The sequence below is a fragment of the Salvelinus sp. IW2-2015 genome, linkage group LG4q.1:29, assembly GCF_002910315.2.
Source record: "Salvelinus sp. IW2-2015 linkage group LG4q.1:29, ASM291031v2, whole genome shotgun sequence".
NCBI lineage: Eukaryota > Metazoa > Chordata > Actinopteri > Salmoniformes > Salmonidae > Salvelinus > Salvelinus sp. IW2-2015.
The window spans coordinates 63,490,809-63,513,389 of NC_036842.1; the positions used below are offsets into that span (position 1 = coordinate 63,490,809).

Genomic DNA, 22,581 nt, shown 5'->3' on the forward strand with positions numbered 1-22,581 from the left:
GAACACCCAAAGCTTTCTAAAGAGACAAGCTCCTGTTGTACATGGCTAATAGAAACTAGGAAGTAGAGCAACAGCTCCTGTTGTACATGGCTAATAGAACTAGGAAGTAGCGCACAGCTCCTGTTGTACATGGCTAATAGAACTAGGAGTAGCGCACAGCTCCTGTTGTACTATGCTAATAGAACTAGGAAGTAGCGCACAGCTCCTGTTGTACATGGCTAATAGAACTAGGAAGTAGCGCACAGCTCCTGTTGTACATGGCTTAATAGAACTAGAAGTAGCGCACAGCTCCTGTTGTACATGGCTAATAGAACTAGGAAGTAGAGCACAGCTCCTGTTGTACATGGCTAATAGAACTAGGAAGTAGCGCACAGCTCCTGTTGTACATGGCTAATAGAACTAGGAAGTAGCGCACAGCTCTGTTGTACATGGCTAATAGAACTAGAGAAGTAGCGCACAGCTCTGTTGTACATGGCTAATAGAACTAGGAAGTAGAGCCACAGCTCCTGTTGTACATGGCTAATAGAAACTAGGAAGTAGAGCAGCAGCTCCTGTTGTACATGGCTAATAGAACTAGGAAGTAGGCACAGCTCCTGTTGTACATGGCTAATAGAACTAGGAAGTAGCGCACAGCTCCTGTTGTACATGGCTAATAGAACTAGGAAGTAGAGCACAGCTCCTGTTGTACATGGCTAATAGAACTAGGAAGTAGCCACAGCTCCTGTTGTACATGGCTAATAGGAACTAGGAAGTAGCGCACAGCTCCTGTTGTACATGGCTAATAGAACTAGGAAGTAGCGCACAGCCCTGTTGTACATGGCTAATAGAACTTAAGAACTAGGAAGTAGAGCGCTGGAGTTTTGTAATGATTTCACCTCTTTCATGTTTATGTAAGGATGAGATGAGGGATGTGTTCTCTACTCTCTGTCTGTTTTATAAATGTGTAGAGATCTAAAACTGTGTACAGAGATCATCTTATGTGCGGAGATCAAACCGCCATAATTCAGGTACGATGTGTGTGTGTGTTGTTCCGCGTACATGAGGCCTGATTGTGTGTCTAGCTGCGGACTGCACCATTGCTGCTTGACGCGATGCAGTGTAGTGGGTGTGTGGTAAGGGGGTATGGGAGGGTGCAGGGTGTTGTGGTAAGGGGGTATGGGAGGGTGCAGGGTGACGTTGTGGTATAGGAGGGTGCAGGGTGTGTTGTGGGTGTGTTGTGGTAAGGGGGTATGGGAGGGTGCAGGGTGACGTAGTGGGTGTTGTGGTATGGGAGGGTGCAGGGTGGTGTTGTGGGTGTTGTGGTAAGGGGGTATGGGAGGGTGCAGGGTGACGTAGTGGGTGTTGTGGTATGGGAGGGTGCAGGGTGGGTGTTGTGGTAAGGGGGTATGGGAGGGTGCAGGGTGACGTTTGTGGTATGGGAGGGTGCAGGGTGACGTTGTGGTATGGGAGGGTGAAGGGTGGTGTAGTGGGTGTTGTGGTAAGGGGGTATGGGAGGGTGCAGGATGACGTAGTGGTGTTGTGGTAAGGGGGTATGGGAGGTGCAGGGTGACGTAGTGGGTGTTGTGGTATGGGAGGGTGAAGGGTGGTGTAGTGGTGTTGTGGTAAGGGGGTATGGGAGGGTGCAGGGTGACGTAGTGGGTGTTGTGGTATGGGAGGGTGCAGGGTGTTGTGATAAGGGGGTATGGGAGGGTGCAGGGTGACGTTGTGGTATGGGAGGGTGAAGGGTGGTGTTTGTGGTAAGGGGGTATGGGAGGGTGCAGGGTGACGTAGTGGGTGTTGTGGTAAGAGGGTATGGGAGGGTGCAGGGTGACGTAGTGGGTGTTGTGGTAAGGGGGTATGGGAGGGTGCAGGGTGACGTAGTGGGTGTTGTGGTAAGGGGGTATGGGAGGGTGCAGGGTGATGTAGTGGGTGTTGTGGTAAGGGGTATGGAGGGTGCAGGATGACGTAGTGGGTGTTGTGTATGGGAGGGTGCAGGGTGACGTAGTGGGTTGTTGTGTAAGGGGGTATGGGAGGGTGCAGGGTGGTGTAGTGGGTGTTGTGGTATGGGAGGGTGAAGGGTGGTGTAGTGGGTGTTGTGGTATGGGAGGGTGAAGGGTGGTGTAGTGGGTGTTGTGGTAAGGGGTATGGGAGGGTGCAGGGTGACGTAGTGGGTGTTGTGGTAAGAGGGTATGGGAGGGTGCAGGGTGTTGTGTAAGGGGTATGGGAGGGTGCAGGGTGTTGTGGTAAGGGGGTATGGGAGGGTGCAGGGGTTTGAGGCGGTGGACCTGTGGATCCAGTGAGAGTTCATGTTAATGAAGGGGTCCGGCTCAGGCTCTAGCAGGGCTCTAACGGGGCTCTGCTCTGGGCTGTAACAAACTGCTGCTGCCTGCCGGGTAGGCTCCCAGGGCGTAGGGCTGCAGTTTGGTTCTTAAAGAAATGCATTCACACACTCTAGTATACACATACACACACACACACACACACACACTAGTACACATACATACACAAACAGGCCTGTACACTCACACACACTATCGGATGCATTTAAAAATTCATACAAATCACACGTGCTCTGTACAACACACACACACACTCATGGACCTGCAAATAGGGTGCTGCTAATGGCTTCCAGTGGGAGATAGGGAGAGCAAGGTTTTATCCCTTAAGTGTAGAAGACTTAATCAGACAGAATGGCCGGGGGCCAGCAGCAGGACTGTGCAGCACGCCCCTCGTGGCCAGGGGAGCGGCTCCACACACATTACGTATTCTGTGTCTACCTCTCCTGCAGACGGCTGCAGTGGAGCTGGGCCCAGGTGAGACCGCTCTCTGGTTAGGTCTGCAGAGCTCTCTCACTGACACACACTCCTTTACATGTCCTTCTGTTAGTGTTCATTATCCAATCTGCATGAAGTAGCAGCCTTTCCTCTCTCTGTCCTTTCTTTCTATATGTGTCTAGCACAAGCCCTGTGTTCTACAGTGTACTAACAGAAGGTCTAGCCCAGCATTTCCCAAACTCTGTCCTCAGACCCCAAGGGGTGCACGTTTTTGKTTTTTGCCCTAGCACTACACAGCCGATTCAACTAACCAACTAGTCATCAAGCTTTGATCATTTCAATCAGATGTGTAGTGTTAGGGTAAAAACCAAAACATGCACCCCTTGGGGTCCGAGGACAGAGTTTGGGAAACACTGGGCTAGGACATGGCTGCAGACTCAGGCTGTCTTTACTGCCTGTACCTGAGCAGTCTCTTTGTCAATGCAAGGCCCTCCCTGGGGTAGACCGGAGCACAGTTGTTTGTGTGTGTTTGGGGTTGAATGAAGAGGCTGAGTGAGGTAGGCTCTTTGTCTGATCGGGGGTCTGCGTGTGTGCTCCGAGGTCCCCCGCACCTTGTTTGCGTTCTGTGGATAAATAAAAGGGCTCGTTTGGAAAGGGCTCGTTTGGAAAGGGCTCGTTTGGAAAGGGCGCGCTTGGAAAGGGCGCGCTTGGAAAGGGCGCGTTTGAAACACAGCGCTGTTCTCCCATCCCCCTTATGGACACACGGGCTTTTTGTCGAGTAAATTCCCGCTCACTGTTTGTGAGGTCGTCCAGAGTGGTCTCGTTTGATCTCTACCCCCGTGCCATTCGCTGCTACGCTGATTGTTGTGTTTCCGACAGCATCGCTGCCCCAGCTACATTCGCTGGTGTGTCAGGATGTTACAGCTTAACAGGGCCCAGAAATGCAAATAGCAGCACGCGCACCGCCAGAGCAGCAATTAACAGAGGCATTTCAATAATATAGAAATAAATTGTGTCAAGGATTGGGTAGGTGTGTGTGTGTGGAGCGTTGTTTTTTTCAATCTCTTAAATAATAGTTTAAAGAGGGAGGGAGTAGGAGAGGAGCCTGCCCCTGCAATGCTGCTAGACACAGTGTGCTCCCTCTGGGAGCTAGGAGTTGTTAACCCTTCTGTACCTGGCTCAGATACTCTGGTTAACATGTATTTAGTTAACCCTTCTCTACCTGGCTCAGATACTCTGGTTAACATGTATTTAGTTAAACTCCTTCTCTACCTGGCTCAGATACTCTGGTTAACATGTATTTAGTTAACCCTTCTCTACCTGGCTCAGATACTCTGGTTAACATGAGGTATTTGGTTAACCCTTCTCTACCTGGCTCAGATACTCTGGTTAACATGTATTTAGTTAACCCTTTTCTATCTGGCTCAGATACTCTGGTTAACATGCAGGTATTTGGTTAACCCTTATCTACCTGGCTCAGATACTCTGGTTAACATGCAGGTATTTGGTTAACCCTTCTCTACCTGGCTCAGATACTCTGGTTAACATGCAGGGATTTAGTTAACCCTTCTCTACCTGGCTCAGATACTCTGGTTAACATGCAGGGATTTAGTTAACCCTTCTCTACCTGGCTCAGATACTCTCAGTTTCATACTGACAGGTGTTAAGAGATGGTAGGGGACTGTTATAGTGGAACGGTCAGGGAGGAACACCAATACTGAGTACACCCAGTCTGTAACTTAGGTTCTGATTTGCGGAAATAGTCCCAGTTGGTGAAAGAGGGGCTGAACCACACCTCAGTGGTGTGTGGACTGGGAGGGGAGGAGGGCAAACGGGGATCCCATTCTGGTTGTTGAGTTCTAGGTATCGGTTTCCCATTTCTCTCACAGCCCCGGTGTGTGTTTTGGCAAAGGCTGGTCAGTGTAAGTAGGAAACAGAGGGTATCCAAGGTAACTTACTGAAACATGTTGGATTCATTAGACCCCCCGTTCCTCTCACAGGGCTGTTTTACTGTGGGTTAATGATGACGTCACAGAGCTTCTGAGGGAATTTAAAAACAGGGGAGGGACCTACTGTATATAAAGTAGTACTCTGCATATACTTCCCCTACCTTACATTCTCTCTCTGCTACATACTCCCACTCTCTCTGCCTCTGTTTAGCAGTCTCCCCCTCCACTACTCTCCCACTCTCTCTACCTCCCGCTGGCTTCAGGGTTCACATGAACAGTGCTCTGTACACATGGGACGCAGGCAGGGGGAGGACATCTGGAAATAAATAAATAAATATATCCTCTCTGCTAATGAAGACGAGCAATTCCCCACGGTCACGSTTTTATTAGAATGGTGTTTTTATCTCTTTCTAATGATCGTTATCTTTATCTCCCCCTTCTCTYTTTCTTTCTTTCTTTCTCTCTGTCTGTTTCTCTTGCTTTGTTTGGCTGCCTGGTGATCGTGGTGTGAGGTCTGTCTCTATCCTCCGCTGGCTGTTTTCAGAGTATGTTTCTGGTCATGTGGGCTAGGTCTCGCCCGCAGGACCAATCTCTCCGGGAAACATCTGTATCCCGTCCTGTGTCCACATCTCAAGGGCCAAGCCCCAAACCCCGGTCCGTCAGCACTGGCATTCCCCTCCTTTTCCCCGTCCCTTACCTTGCCTCTCCATAGCAACAAGACGGTGTGTGGTTCAGTGTGTAGTGTGAGCATCTGCATTGCCTCTGAACTCTATCCCAATGATTGCCTTCTGCATTCTTAAATGTAGTGGAACGGAATCTATGGAATCTAAATAAAGGTTAGAAAACATAATCTAGCAACATTTGGAGATAAATCATTCCAGGAAAGCCCAGACCAATCAATAGGTGTCTGTAATCTCCCCCATCTCTAAATTAGTTTTTTAAAGTCGGTAATGATCCTGTCTGCTTCCATCAGAGATGGATGGTTTTTCTGCATTACACCCAGTGCACKATAGCTCTGTGTGGGAGGCTGGGGCCTGGTAGTGTCCCGAGCTTCACTTGTTTTAGCTGAGGAGCTGTGTGTACAGTTGAGTGTGGATGGGCTTGCTGTGTGCTGTTGCCTGCAGGTAGCTGAGTGCAGTAGTACTGGGTAGTTGTGTTTGTAGAAAGAACCACCTCTACCCTGCTCTGCTCTCCTCTCTGCCTGACTACACTTTAATATTCCCCCTCTAATGAAGCGCTAAATGGAGGATGAGTAGAGCCCTGATTGGGTGTAATTTAGTGCTTTTCCTCCTCTGCTGGGAAAGCAGTGTCTTTTAGGAATGAACAGGTCCACTGCAGGCTAGACCTATTTAAAGAAGATCAACTGACTGTAGACTTTGGCCGCTGTTTGTATTGGATCTAGCATGTGTTATGACACAGTGGGGTTTAGACTGTGTCCTCGTTCCTAAGAAAATGCCTCATTGGGCGTGACAAATTGTATTTTTTCCCCAAATAGTATAATTCCTGTATATGACAGTCCAAATAGTGCCTTGAATCCCTCCCGAGCACCTGGTGTATGAGCCATAGGCTGCAGACAACACCTGGAGTTCAGTAAATGTCCTCTAGGAGGATCTAAGAGCAGTCTGGGCCCGTACCTACTACAGTCCTAATGGGACCTTGGTCCAGATCCAGCCCACAGTTTCCCCCAAACACGCATGAAGAGTGATCTCTCCTCAGAAACACCCAGAGAGAGGTAACTCTGAGTCTTCTGTACTATGGGAATACTCTATGAATGGTGAAAAGGTACTACTGAGAGACACTGCTCAAGCTGAAGCGCTGCCATTTGGCAGCTCAGACTCTCTCTCTCGACAGAGTCCTGGCTAGCTCAGGGAAGAGAAAGAGAAATAGAGAGGAATAGTGAGAGATGGAGAGAGATGTTATGGTGCAGGACCAGAGTTGACCCTAGTCATCCAGGGGCTTGGGAGCCTGCTGGGTTTTAGCTCTAGGCCATCAGCAACAAGGCCAGTCCTCTTGGAGTCTGGCCGACACACTGGTCCCAGCTCTGGATGTCTGGATCGCACTCATGAAATGAACATGGGATGGTTGAAGAATGGAAAACAGGGTCTGTTGCCCTTGGCTTTGTTGGGGAATATGAAACACAGTGTTACTGGTCTGGTGAGGAGTCCACTCTGACCACCCTGCTGAGTTTTGCCTGGACAGGCCGAGAGCATGATGGGAAAATGGACTGGCCACTGCATGGTCCAGTCTGCACACTCAGACCATTAAGAGGAGTGTTATTTCTGGAATGGGTCTGTTAGTATTATGGTGTGGAATAAGCTTTTTATTTTTCCTGAACTTTATTTAAATTTAGGTGGGGAATTCACACATTAACAAAAAAACTCAGTGTCTACATACTAGCTCTGGGACTTTCTTACCACCTCCTCTCGCTAATAAAGAAAACAGTTTTGACAGTTTGTTTTCGTGGCTTCTACTAGACTGTTGTTGGCCCATACCCTGGGCCATGGGGTTGAGGGGAAGGAGGGGGGGGGGGGTCCTCATTGTGTCCTGACTACTGCCATTTCCTGTTTGTGTGCCAGCGGTGCTTCCTTCCTCTGCAGTGCCCAGGAAAACCTTCATCACACCTTCCTGTTCTGATCTGGTTGCTGTTGTTACATATCTCACACCTCTGAAATTAGGACATCAAAACAAGGAGAACACATTCCCAGTCACTCAGGGTAGACAGACAGGGGACCTTTGATGTTTTCTCCCACCCAACCACCCAGCTAATGAATGATTGAACACTTGTTTTGAGATCTACCTTTTGTATTTTTAAGGCACTGTCATGTAGATTAAGATAAACCAACAAAATGATGTAGTCCTACAGATTCTGTATGTATTTCTAAGCATCCCTCTCTTTTGTCTTTCTCTCCTTCTTCTCTCTCTCCCCCTCTCTCTAGCGGTAGAAGAGGGCGAGTCGTCGGAGTTTGCAAGGAACTGGGATTCATCGTCCGTCCAAACAGGTATCCGCTTTGTTATTCGGAAGTGTGCAGCCTGCCAGGCAGCTGTCAGATCTGCGACACAGATTCCATTCTATATGTCACATTCCAGGTCCACCGCCAGACTACCCACTGAATCAGAATCTTTAATATCAATTCCACATGGCCCAGAATGTTCTGCTCCGAGGGAGAGGGGGATGAGAGAGGGAGATATGGCGTGAGGGACAGAGAGCTTTTCACAGGACGCTGATGTCCAGGCCTGCATGTGAGAGCAGACAGGACTCTGGGGCTCCAGCAGTCTCACATCCTGTTTGAGGTTTTGTGGTAAAGTAGCTGCACTGAATCACCCTCCCTGTCCTCCCTCCCAGCCTGCTTTATCCAGCTATTCACATAGGGCCTATAGCACAGCAGTGGGATGGGTTCCTGATGGGCCCAAATAGCGTCATGGTGAATGCAATCAAGATCATTTGTTAAGGATTCCATTTGATTAAAGCATGGCACCCACTTCAATGTTCTTTACATGCAGTGCAGACCCACAGTCACACCCATGGAGTCATTGGTATGGCTGTACCTGGAGATGATGCAGCAGCTAAATGGACCCATTTTTACAGAACACGGTATGAGGATGGTGACTGACTGATTATGGTGGCATGTTGGCCTCTAGTCTTTGAGTCAGCCCAACATAATGAAGAAGGAGAATAGTTATTCTGTTATTTTACAGCAGAGAGAGATAAGAGAGCTGGATGTTCTTTATCTAAACGGTGCTCTCTCTCTCTGCCCTCCTTCTCTCCCTCCCTCACTCTGTCGGTTCTTCTGGGAGGGGGAATTGGAAAGTGAGGCCCCGAGGGTGTGATGAGGCAGGGGCTTCTGGTTGGGGGGGGGGGGGGGGGGTGCTGACTGAGGTCCTGGGTGGCTGGAAAGTGCTTTATGTGTGAGATACAGCAGGAAGGGGAGTCCCAGTGCTCTCACGTGCTCTGCTCTCTTCCTCCCTGCTGCTTTTCTTCACCTCTTCCCTACACACTCACAATCTCTCTCTATCATTCTCTCTCTTGTGTTTGTTTGTGCTCCTGTGTTCAGGCTCAGGGGGGCTGCCCGCCATTTCTTATTTAAAAATCTAAAAAACCTTCCTTCTCTTTATTCCCTGAGAGATGATGTCGACAAGGACACTGGCAGGCTTTTGCTGGTATTAAATTCAAATATTTTTCCTTCCCTTCTCTGGAAAATGTGTGTTGAGTTTGGAAAGAGCAGCGGGTGAGGGGGGAGGGGGGTTGAGGGACGTGCCCCCCCCACCCCCAAGGACCTCAGAGGGCCCCTTCGGTCTGTCCCACAGGAGGTGCCTGCCTACCCCCTCCTTTCCACATCCCACCCTCCACCCCAGCCTCCCTGAGACAGAAAAACAACACATCCCTCCCTGGCCCAGAGGGGGAGAAACGGAAAAGAGAAAAGACAGAAAATGAGCCAGGTCTGACACTGTAGACCAAGAGAGGGAGAGGGTGGAAAGCATGGAGAAGACAAGTGAGATGGAGTGAGGGAGCGAGAGGGGTGGGGGGGGAGTTTTTGGAGAGTAGTACAGACGTTTGTCATTTCTGTGGAAGGAGGAGGAGAGGCAGTCTGTGGTGATGTTTTAATAAGTGCCACCAGAGCTGTGAAGTTCAGCCTTGTTTTGCTGGCTTCCTGTTGGAAAGACCCTCCTGCTTCACTGTCTGATAGAGAACACCAGGGTTAAGCACACAACACATGCTCAAATCAAATTGTATTTGTCACATACTTCATAAACAACAGGTGTGGACTAACAATGAAATGCTTACAGGCCCTTCCCAACAATGCAGAGAGAAAAACATGCAGAAATAATAGAAAAGTAATAATAACAGGTAATAATAAATACACAATGAGTAGCGATAACTTGGCTATATACACGCTATGCTACAGGCAGAATTTTCCGAGGTGATGGTTTCTCCATGACCTCTTACATACACAATCAATGCAGACACACACACTGCACCCTGTCCATGTGGACTGTGATTCATGGTGGAAAAAGTAGTCTCATATCCCTGAGCAAAGGGCCGATAAGGGGCTGTAATGGAGCTGAATTAGATTATTTCATTCATTTCCTCCCGTAGCCATTGGCTGGCCGTTGCATCAGCGACACCAATGAGAAGGGATTTTTTCCCTCCCGGCCCTGCCATTACACCATTGGGCTGTGGGTGTTGTCTGTGACCTCACTACTGAACAGTATGGTGTTCTCGCTATAGGAGAACAGTATGGTGTTCTCGCTATAGGAGAACAGTATGGTGTTCTCGCTATAGGAGAACAGTATGGTGTNGAACAGTATGGTGTTCTCGCTATAGGAGAACAGTATGGTGTTCTCGCTATAGGAGAACAGTATGGTGTTCTCGCTATAGGAGAACAGTATGGTGTTCTCGCCATAGGAACAGTATGGTGTTCTCGCCATAGGAACAGAATAGTGTTCTCGCCATAGGAACAGAATAGTGTTCTCGCCATAGGAACAGCATGGTGTTCTCGCTATAGAAACAGAATGGTGTTCTCGACATAGGAACAGAATGGTGTTCTCGCCATAGGAACAGAATGGTGTGAAGACAGTGCAGCAGACAGAGATGCTAAATGAGATGCTAAGCTAACACTACAGGCATCAAAGGCATAAGCATCACAACACATGCACCCATTTTTAGAAGAAGAAAGTTTCTAGAAAGACTATTGTTATTGAAAACATATCAGACATCCAATCCAACAGTTAGGGATTCAATTAGTTTAAAAAATCACGTGTACTGTAATTTGGATGATGTTTCCACGATAGTTTGAAGGTTTTGTGCGTTTGTGTGTTATGTCTGTGTATTTGTTGGGTTATAGTGTGTGTGTGTGTTGTTTTGATTCCAGGATGTCCCTTTAACAGTGTGTGTTGGATCACTCCACTGTCTCTCTCTCTGCAAAGTGAGATGTCAGTCAGTCTCGTGGCTGTGCACGCTTTCAGTCCCCTCCGGGCTCCAACCTGAGTGTGCGCCAGCCGTCCGGGGGAAAGAATGTACTGGTTTTATTTTCCCCTTTGAAGGGAGGAGAAAGAGGAGGAGGAGAAGAAGATATTACAAGGGGCAGACTGAAACACAGGAAGATGGCCCTCCTTTCTGTCCTCGCTAACTAATGTATGGACATCTTGATGATGTAGACTAGATGACAGTTTGAAAAAGAGGACACGTGTCTCTCTCTCTCTCGTTCTCTCATTTGTCTCCCTCTTCCTTTTTTTCTTCTCTCTCTCCATCTCCCTATATAAACCTCTGGAGGTCCATAATATATTTTTTAATTTCCCCAAGGCAACGACAGGAAAACAGTTTTAATGTGCGAGGAGGAGGTGTGTGCTAGCGTGTGTGTGTGTGAAGCCACGGGCTGGAACAGGTGATGGCATTGGTAAGCAGCTGTCAGGCTGTTTGTGTGTGATTTAATTCGCTCCCTTCCATGACACTCCTTTTGGTTTTCATCAGCCTCTCTGGGTGGAGGGGCTGGTGTTGGGTGCTGCGCTCCCCTGCCTCCCTGCCTCTCTGGGTGGAGGGGCTGGTGTTGGGTGCTACGCTCCTCTGCCTCCCTGCCTCTCTGGGTGGAGGGGCTGGTGTTGGGTGCTGCGCTCCCCTGCCTCCCTGCCTCTCTGGGTGGAGTGGCTGGTGTTGGGTGCTGCGCTCCCCTGCCTCCCTGCCTCTCTGCCTCTCTGGGGGGGTGGGGGTTGGGGGAGAGACACACTGAGCCTGGTACACAGTGCTTCTTCTGGCTCCCTGGGGGGAGCCCTGTATTTTGAAAAAACAGTCGGCAGAGGACAGGGGAGCTGTGGAGAGAGGCCTGCTTTAAATAGGTCCCCCTGTTTACTGGGAGAAGGAGAGGGCTCCCCAGAGAGACGGGGGGCGATGCGGCTGCGTCCGGCTGCACCTGCTCAGCCTGTGTCTGTGTGTCCCAGACCCCAGACCTTTTGTTAGTACCCATACTGGACGCACCTGACAGCGGACGTGAAGCCTAGAGGATCACAGATTCATACAACATTGTACAAATGGTAAATAACCTTTTCTCACACTGTAAACCCAGTGAACCTCCCATAGTGATTAGAGGTGGCTATTTTAAGGGCACAAGGTGTTACATTTTTTCCTGAACAGTAAGAGCCACATGCCTTGGTCATTCAGAATATTCCACACATGTTTTTTTCGCTCAATAAATAGTTTTGACCTTCTTTTTGAGACATTTACCAGGCATAGTGAATACAATGGTACAGTTGAAGTCGGAAGTTTACATAGACTTCAGCCAAGAAGCCATAAATGTAGACCTCCACATGTCTGGTTCATCCTTGGGAGCAATTTCCAAACGCCTGAAGGTACCACGCTCATCTGTCAAAATAATAGTACGCAAGTATAAACACCATGGGACCACGCAGCCGTCATACCGCTCAGGAAGGAGACTAGTTCTGTCTACTAAAGATGAACGTACTTTTGGTGCGAAAAGTGCAAATCAATCCCAGAACAACAGCAAAGGACCTTGTGAAGATGCAGGAGGAAACGGGTACAAAAGTATCTATATCCACAGTAAAACGTGTCCTATATCGACATAACCTGAGAGGCCGCTCAGCAAGGAAGAAGCCACTGCTCCAAAACCGCCATAAAAAAGCCAGACTATGGTTTGCAACTGCACATATGGACAAAGATCGTACTTTTTGGAGAAATGTCCTCTGGTCTGATGGAACAAAAATATAACTGTTTGGCCATAATGACCATCGTTATGTTTGGAGGAAAAAGGGGGAGGCTTGCAAGCCGAAGAACACCATCCCAACCGTGAAGCACGGGGGTGGCAGCATCATGTTGTGGGGGTGCTTTGCTGCAGGAGGGACTGGTGCACTTCACAAAATAGATGGCATCATGAGGGAGGAAAATTATGTGGATATATTGAAGCAACATCTCAAGACATCAGTCAGGAAGTTGAAGCTTGGTCGCAAAGGGGTCTTCCAAATGGACATTGACCCCAAGCATACTTCCAAAGTTGTGGCAAAATGGCTTAAGGACAACAAAGTCAATGTATTGGAGTGGCCATCATAAAGCCCTGACCTCAATTCTATAGAAAATGTGTGGGCAGAACTGAAAGCGTGTGTGAGCAAGGACTACAAACCTGACTCAGTTACACCAGCTCTGTCAGGAGGAATGGGCCAAAATTCACCCAACTTATTGTGGGAAGCTTGTGGAAGGCTACCCTAAACGTTTGACCTAAGTTAAACAATTTAAAGGCAATGCTACCAAATACTAATTGAGTGTAATGTAAACTTCTGACCCACTGGGAATGTGATGAAAGAAATAAAAGCAGAAATATATAATTCTCTCTACTATTATTCTGACATTTCACATTCTTAAAATAAAGTGGTGATCCTAACTTACCTAAGACGGGGAATTTTTACTAGGATTAAATGTCAGGAATTGTGAAAAACTGAGTTTAAATGTATTTGGCTAAGGTGTATGTAAACTTCCGACTTCAACTGTATGTACCTCACCAGGCCTGTTTTTCTTACTGTCTATGTGCTGTACCTGACTCATGTTCTCAGTAAAGTGGAGCATTCCTTCTGAATCCCTTCTCAAACATACTCCGCTAGAGCTATTTGCAGTCCATCCATGTTATACTTCACTTGGCTGCCGTCGGTTGGTTTGAATGTTTGTGTGCTGTGGAGAGTTGAAAGGCAGCCTTGTACTCTTGTTGCTTGTTATAACAACACTGGTTTTGTGGAACTTGGAGCTCGTATTTTTCTTTTCCCTCATGCAGGCTGGATAGTGATGGCGGTGGAGTGGTGTACTGGGCCGTGTTTGGGCGACCCAGGGCCGGGTGTCCTGCAGATTTACGCCTCTCTTAGCGCAAGTGTGTCCCAAACAGGCCTCCGTCCTGGCTCACAGCACTGCTCCAACACCTAGTCCTGACTCTGTGCTCAAACCGCTCATACAGTTTATCTCTCTCACTCTCTCACTCACTCACTCACTCACTCACTCACTCACTCACTCACTCTCTCTGAGGACTCCATTAAAGTGTCTGTATTCCGTTTGTGGTATGCCTGTATTCTCCCTCTGTGTACAGTACGATCAAGTCTCACTTCCGTTGCGTGCCCACTGTATGAGTAATAGGAAACTGCTCTGCCTCCAGAGGTCAGGACATTGGGACTGGAACTAGCCAGGGGGATCGTAACAAGCTTCACTTTAAATGTCAAAACTCAATAGGCACTTAATGTAGTTTTTGGTTCTGAGCATTTTGAGTGGAGGGGAGGGAGCATAGCTGAACATTCCCAGACATTTGACTAGTATTTCAGTTCAGCTGGTGTTTATTCCAAGTCAAATAATATTTGTTAAGCTGATTATAAGAGATGAGAGTAGATCTCTTTACCTGCCCACAGATCCATCCCCCTCCTTGTACCTCTAAGATGGCGATCGCTGTACTCTGGTGGTGCAGTGAGGGAGGGAGAAAGAGAGACTCTCTGTCTTTGCTGTTGCCTTTGTCTTGTCATGTCTCCCCCGTCGCATGCCTGACGGTGTCCATTAAGCCCACATCGCCCAGCTCCTAATTATTTCCAAATCTCACGTTGGAGCTTTGCACCGTTAAAACAGGAGGACAAAAACATATCAACCTAACGAGCGGTAATTAGCGGGTCCCAGCAAGGCGGGGCTCTCCTCGGCAACACCACTGCTCTGTGGATTCTGTTAATTCACTTCTCTTCATCTAATTACCCCACACAAACATGTCTGTTTGCCTTTCCTCTGAGAGGGAGCAAGAGCGGGAGAGGGGCATTATCTACAAACATTAGACACCCTCCTCCCTCTCATAAACATACACACACACACACACACACACTATCTATGAGGCTTAATCAGCAGATATGAAAAGTGTGACCTTATTCATGAGGAAATAATTAGTTTAATAAAATCTGAAAGTACACTTGCCAACGAGCGAATGATTACTCTTAGCATACTGTATCTCCATAGCATTAAAGCGAATTGAAATAAAAACAACTACTGATTATTACAGTATATTGTAAGGGTATTACTTTGAGCACAACCTGCTGGTATGCAGTGATTCCTTTCCCCTCTACAACCAGGAAGTGCCAGTCCAGTTGTAGATGTTAAGGGGAAGGGTTAAGATGACCGTCCTATCATTACTGTAGGACCATGTTCTCACCCTGTTAACTCCACTGGTCTCTTCTCAAATGTACACCTCTTCTCCAAGTGTTTCTCCACTTTCCCCCTCTTCTTCTCTTTCTTACCTTCACCCCATCATCTGTCCCAGGTGATTTTTGGGGAGGATATATGGAGATTGTACATTTTCTCTCTGAATTCTTAGATTTGTCCTACCTGTTTCTTCAAGTTCACAATGTGTGTCTGGGTGCGCCCCAGACCTGGGTTAAAATACATGTGTATCTGGTATTTATTTTCGGGCCCGTGATTGGTTCTGACTGGCTAAGCCCCTCCCCCTCTGGGCTCCTATTACTATTTGTCTGTTGTCATACGCCACTAACACCAGTGTTGTTGTCAAATACTCAGCCCAAAATAAGTATGTGAATAGTCTGCCAAATTGTATTTGACAGTATTTTTAAATACTTATTTCAAATAGTATTTTCAAATACCTAGGTTAACTGCATGGGAGTGTATTTGAGTATTTTAAATACTTTCCAAGTTTATTTCCAAATACATTTTACATTTAACTACTTGTCTTTTCAAATAAATAGTATCTGAATACTTACCTCCAATGTATGTGAAAGTAATTGAGATATTTGAAATAGTATTTGAACGCGAGCCTGGTGCGTGTTTGTGTATGTGAGTTAATTTTATCTGACTGTGTGTGTGTGTGTGTGTGTTTACTATGTGTTTGTGTAAATGTGTGTATAAGTGTGTGTTTTGGTCGGCCTCTTGGCGTGGTGACGGTCTGTGACTCAGAGATAATGGCTCTCCGCAGAGTGGGGGACAGGAGCTCCAGCTGGCACAGGGAGACATGACGTGTGCTGCTGGGATTGCTGCTGCACGACATGCAGACCCTGCCTGTGTCCCCAACACTCCCCCACCCCTGGAAGCCCCAGGCCCTCATTAAGTGTCCCTACTCTGGATGGGAGACCGGGGAGGGGGGCAGCCAGGAGTGGACTATTAAATGAGTGATAAAACAAACATATGAAAGCAAAAGTAGAGGAGGAGAGGGGGTATAGGATAATGTAATGGGGTCAGTTAAAACTGTCTTTGTTAAAACGGTCTTTGTGAGGCTAAAATTTGTTGTTGGGTAGGTATTGTTGTTTTATGCAGACAGTGGTCAGGAGCATTGAGTTTAAACGGCACGTATTTTAAGATGAAACGCATCAATCATTATCTCCACAACTATCTTGTCAGAATACCCGCTGGCAACTGCCATGCCTGCCTAACAGAGAAAGGTGTTTGACCTACGACCTTATTGACCTCACACAGACATGTCGTTTGTGTTTGCTACATGATATCTAGGAACATTATTGTTTACTATTCGCAGAGGAAAACTGGCCACTAGCAGGGCTGTCATTGCATTAACCATTGACAGAGCACTGTGCATCTTTAGCTCTCCAACCTAGCAGACAGGTAGGCAGAAAGCAGGCTGTCTGGATGACAAATATGGTCTCTCAGAATATATCTGGGGGCATAAAGAGGCCTTGTTCATCTGAATGGCCATTTAGAAATCATTAGTCTCCTTGGACACCACTTCCAACGTAAGCCCTCATTTCATTTCGGTTTCCTCCCCTCAAATTGAATTATGTTTGAAAACACTCTGCGCGTCTCAAACGACTCTGCAGAGCCTTATTAGTAATGACCTCAGCACACATTACGGCACATCTAGGTGTGTGTGCGTCTGGTTGGGTAATATTGTAGTGTATTTTGTCTTTGCCTGTGAGGGCTGTGTGGATGATAACATTCAACTAATGGACTTTATCTTAGATATGGTGCCAGTGTTAGACTTTGCAACTGTGAAGTAGTGTTTAGCTGTAAACCCCCTCCTATCCATTGTGAGTCCTATTACAGTGGTGTGGTCTACACCAGGTAGAGAAGCCAGCTCACTTTGTTTACGTTGACTAGTATCCGTCACCTCTCCCGAAAAACAAATCTCCGCCAATCAGGACCATTATCCTCTCATCTCCTCCTTCCAGATAAATACTGTGCTCGTTGTTCATCAGGGCCACTGCTGGAGCTGCAGTGGGTACAGCTGGGGTGCGCACCACCACCGTATCAATCTTCCCCAGTAGCAGGCACATCCAGGGAGGCCTAATGACGGAGGCAGCAGCACTGTGTAGAAGGCCTCTAAATGAAGTGTGCTCCGGACCCCCCTCCTGAGACCACCTCCTCCATCAGATTTGAAAGGCTTACTGGAGGGGAGGGGGGCTGCTGCAGAGTGGGGGTGGTGGGGGGCTGAGGAGTGGTTGCTGGATGGCATGGGGCGCCCCCCCCCCCCCCCCACACACACACCAAACACCCTCCCAACCGTACCAGGCACTCTCATCCTCTCCTCTTCCTCCTGCCGAGCCCCATCCATCTCCCTGAGCCCTGTGGAGAAGAGGGAAGGAGAGAGGGGGAAAAGAGGAGGAGGAGAGGTGGAGAGGGGAAGAGCAAGGTCCCATCTGGCTCCTCCCTTGTTGTCATGGTAGCCGGTTGTGCTGGCATGTACTGGAGTTGGCAGTACCCATACCTCTGGCGTGAGGGCACCTGGGGGAATGACTGTGTGTGTGTGTGTGTGTGTGTACACATGCATGTATTAATGTTAGTTTGATTGTGCATTCATGTGTGTGCATGTGTTTGACTGCTAATATGCATTTCCTCTGTCATGGATGAAAGATTGTTTAAGGCGCATATCAAAGAATATGTGGGTATGTTCATGTCTAGATGTGTAAAGGTGCCTGTGTCTTTGTGACTGCAGTGTAGGACTGTGTCCGTGTAGCATCAGTTAGGGGCCACTCTCCTCCCTGTCCAGACGGTGCTCTCACCACTGGACAGATGGCCATAACCCTCCCTCCCACTCCTTTCCCCCCTAAATGCTCCATTCATCCCTCCATCCATTCATCCCACCATCCACCCTCCGCATCTCTCCCCGAGAGGACGAGTGTGGAATTAGAGCACCTCCACGCCCAGTCTCTATCTCCCTGATCCAGCCCAGACACGCTCTCTCTCTCCCTACCAACCTACCTACCTAAAACCTAAGTTGTGCTGTGGGGCTGGGGTCATGGGCCAGAGCCCATTACCAGCAGCAGAATGGCGGGCGGGCAGACCGCTGGGCACTGCCAAATCAAAGCTGTGGAGTGCAGGAATGGCCTCCTCCTGCTCTCCTCTGATTGCACAAGTCCACCATGATTAGACAGGATGTGGAGCCTTAGGGAGCCAGCCAGCAAAACCACCCCCACTCCCTCTCCCTCTCTCTTTCCCTTTACCGCCCTCCTCTTCTGCACTGACATTCCCCATCTCTCTCTCTTTCTTTCTTTCTCTCTGTCCCTTTCCCTCCCTCCCTCCTCAGTCTCCAGTGCAGTCCTTTTGGAACAGAGCGTTTAATGTGATAATAAGGTGTGAAAATGGAGCCACAATGGTGGAGGGAGGATTGTGGAGGCCGATTTTTCCACTGGTCCTTCTCTCTGCATGCCATGAGTGGCAGTGTGGGCACACAGGCTGGCATGAGTCGTCTCCCTCCAGAGTCCTGAGTCCTTATACACCCTCTAATGCCACCTCACATAGACCCTCCATTAGAGAGCACACACAGGTCATGTGACCAGGGACATCTTTAGTATGAGATGGACTTGAAATAGTGCTTGTCCCGTTCAATTGCTGGTACAAATGGACTCAATCAAAAAATAATCTATTACCTCTGACCAATCTCCAGTAGATCAGTAGTTCCGGCTGTATGAGTCACATGCTGGTACTCAGTTTCCCTCTCTCTGTGTTTTTGTACCAGATGTCCCTGCTGCGTTGGACCGCGAGGCGGCGAGGAAGGAGCGGCGTGCAGCACTAGAGGATGGGGACCACAGTGTCACCAGCCATGACGACCACATTGGGGATGATGACCTGGACGATGAGTCCATCTTCACCTGCGACAACTGCCAGCAGGACTTTGAGTGTCTGGCGAAGCTGACTGACCACCGCACCAACCACTGCCCCGCAGGTAAGACATCATACACACACTGAAATGAATACACTACACTGCAGGTAAGATAAACACAGGGTGGGCTACATCCACAAACACTGAGTTCTTTTGGGGCCAGGGGACTCGGGTCGTTACCCCCTTTCAATTCAATCAATCCAATACCTTGAGTAGTATTTAAAGCTACATTATGTAACGTTTTGGGTGACCCGACCAAATTCACATAGAAATGTGACGTATAGATCTGTCATTCACATAGAAATCAAGTCTAAGAAGAAAGGTAGATCTGTTCTATGTGCTCTATTTCTATGCTTCCCGTTCTTACATTTTGTTTTTGCGTCTTTTACTTTCGGTTTTGTACACCAGCTTCAATCCACTGAAAATACAAACATTTTTGTTATGGAAAATATATTTCACAGCGGTTTAAATGGTACAATGATTCTCTACACTATACTTGGTTGTTTTGTCACAAACTGAAATTGGGCGAACTACAGTACCAGTCAAAAGTTTTGACACACCTACTCATTTAAGGGTTTTTCTTTTTGTACTATTTCCTACATTGTAGAATAATAGTGAAGACATCAAAACTATGAAATAACACATATGGAATCATGTAGTAACCAAAAAAGTGTTAATCACAATATATTTTAGATTCTTCAAAGTAGCCAGCCTTTGCTTTGATGACAGCTTTGCACACTCTTGGCACTCTCTCAACCAGCTTCACCTGGAATGCTTTTACTACAGTCTTGAAGGAGGTACCACATGCTGAGCACTTGTTGGCTGCTTTTCCTTCAGTCTGCGGTCCAACTCATCCCAAACCATCTCAATTGGGTTGAGGTCAGGTGATTTGTGGAGGCCAGGTCATCTGATGCAGCACTCCATCACTCTCTTTCATGGTAAAATCGCCCTTGCACAGCCTGGAGGTGTGTTGGGTCATTGTCCTGTTGAAAAACAAATGATAGTCCCACTAAGCGCAAAACAGATGGGATGGCGTATTGCTGCGGTAGCCATGCTGGTTGTGTGTCTTGAATTCTAAATAAATCAGACAGTGTCACCAGCAACGCACCTCCACACCATCACACCTCCTCCTCCATGCTTCATGGTGGCAACCACACATGCGGAGATCATCCGTTTACCTACTCTGCGCCTCAAAAAGACATGGCAGTTGGAACCAAAAATCTCAAATTTGGACTCATCAGACCAAAGGACAGATTTCCACCAGTCTAATGTCCATTGCTTGTGTGTCTTGGCCCATGCAAGTCTCTTCTTCTTATTGGTGTCCTTTAGTAGTGGTTTATTTGCAGCAATTCAACCATGAAGGCCTTATCCACACAGTCTCCTTTGAACAGTTGATGCTGAGATGTGTCTGTTACTTGAACTCTGTGAAACATTTACTTGGGCTGCAATTTCTGAGGCTGGTAACTCTAATGAACTTATCCTCTGCAGCAGAGGTACCACTGGGCCTTCCTTTCCTGTGGCGGTCCTCATGAGAGACAGTTTCATCATAGCTCTTGATGGTTTTTGTGACTGCGCTTCAAGAAATTTTAAAAGTTCTTGACATTTTCCAGATTGACTGACTTTCATGTCAGTCATAATGGACTGTTGTTTCTCTTTGCTTATTTGAGCTGTTCTTGCCATAATATGGACTTGGTCTATTACCAAATAGGGCTATCTTCTGTATACCACTCCTACCTTGTCACATCACAACTGATTGGCTCAAATGCGAGAAGGAGAAGGAAAAAAATTCCACAAATGAACTTTTAACAAGGCACACCTGTTAATTGAAATGCATTCCAGGTGACTACCTCATGAAGCTGGTTGAGAGAATACAAGAGTGTGCAAAGCTGTCATCAAGGAAAAGGGTGGCTACTTTGAAGAACCTCAAATAGGAAATCTATTTTGATTTGTTTAACACTTTTTTTCCCTTTTTTTTCTTTTTTTGTGATGTCTTCACTCTTATTCTACAATGTATAAAATATATATTTTATTTTGGTTACTACATGATTCCGTATGTATTATTTCATATTTTTGATGTCTTCACTATTATTCTACGATGTAGAAAATAGTAAAAATAAAGAGAAACCCTTGAATTAGTAGGTGTGACCAAACTTTTGACTGGTACTGTGTAAGAATTGTAATAACCAGGAAATGGCAGAGAAATGTCTTGATAGTGCATCTTTAAATGGTAGCATATCAAATAACTTTTCCCCATAGTCTTTATATTGTTGAATTGTAGGAAATGTGTACAGTAAATGCTGGGTGGACTCCAATCACGGGTAGCTAAAGCCTGCAGTTTTCAGAATAAGGAGGTGTGTGAATACGTACTCATTGCCATGATAGACTGGATTGAATCGGGCCCTGTGTCTGTGTCCTTATGTGACTGTCTGACTGGGTATGTTTTGGTATGTATATCCAGTGTTGTACCTTTTGACCCATTAGTTTCATTCCATTCAGACCTTGGTGTACTAGAGGTTTGTAGACTAAACAAGTGAGATATGTGAGCACATTTACATTTATATTTCACATCAAGCCTTAGACACGTGATTGGTTCTGACTGGCTAAGGCCCCCCCCACTCTCCGGGCTCCTATTGCTGTTGGCTGTAGTCATACGCCACTAACACCAGTGTTGCTTAGTGTTCCTAAGGGACAGACTTGTTTTAAAGCTAACACAGGTCACACAATAGGAGTTATTAGGAGCGTTGGAATTAATGGAAGGCTCCAGGGCCCCCTGCAGGGGCATCTGGTTCCAGATTAATCAAGGCTCCTTAATGACCGCAAAAACGATCGACAGAGCCACTCAAGCTCCTAACATAACAGCCCTTAGCACGATTTTGTGTGTGTGTGTGCGTTTGATAGGGGAGGGGGAGTCATGTTGGGGACTATGGGGGGCTTAGTGTGAGTTCAGAGAGGGAGCATGGCCTGAGCTCACACAGGGTAGGTGTATGACTATGAGTGACCCAGGGGTTGGTTGGACATTAGATACTTAACGTTTACGTGTTGTGTTGCGTACACCCTAATGCTGAACGACACTGGATGACCCAGAACTGAGACGTGTCTCACACTGATGTTCCTCTTTGGCGACTGCCTCCCTGCCTCCTGTCAGAGTGAAGGCTGGGAGATGTGATTTCAGCTCAGAGTCAAGGGAGAACTACATGTTGCTGAGTGAAGAGAGAGTGGAAGAAAAGAAGGAAAGAAAGAAATGAAATAAAACATACGGTCCCCAGGGAGTGAGTGGTGGAGATTGCAGAATAATCCCAGGCTTCGACTGGTGGCTGGTATTCCCCCCGGACCTCAGCTTTAATATTATTATTGAAAAGAACGGTAAATTAAAAAACATTCACTGACGAATCCTTTTAAGTTCTCTGTGGCACCCCTGGGATTCTGCCTTGTGCTGCCTCCGTCCCTCTATCTGTTGGGGATAAACACACGCCACCACTCTGTGTGCGTGTGTGTGTGTGTGTGTGTGTGTGTGTGTGTGTGTGTGTGTGTGTGCGCTTACACATGCTTACTTGATTAGGGATTCACAGAATCGGAGGCCATCTTGGTATTGGTGGTAGTCAGAGCTGGGAGGCCATCTTGTGGAGATGGAAGTAGACTAGAGGATGGGTCCCAGGTGTTTAGACAAGTGGCAGGTAATTCAGCCACTCGGCAGCAGGTTCATAAAGTGGCTCCATTAATTTCCTATTTCTCTGAGTACATGTGAGTCTGGGAGGCCATACTGTCTGCAGGGGGACTGAGCACAGGCATAATGGTCTGGGAGGC

General features: G+C 47.4%; 1 protein-coding gene across 1 annotated transcript in view; it reads left to right on the top strand.

The window, feature by feature from the left end:
* The window catches only part of LOC111960978 (uncharacterized), a 42,571-nt gene that overhangs the window by 15,939 nt on the left and 4,051 nt on the right, over positions 1 to 22,581 (top strand). The window contains exons 2-3 of the mRNA XM_070443108.1: positions 7,639 to 7,701; positions 18,634 to 18,840. Of these exons, the coding sequence (XP_070299209.1) occupies positions 7,639 to 7,701; positions 18,634 to 18,840 (270 nt within the window). The remainder of the gene's footprint in view (positions 1 to 7,638; positions 7,702 to 18,633; positions 18,841 to 22,581) is intronic.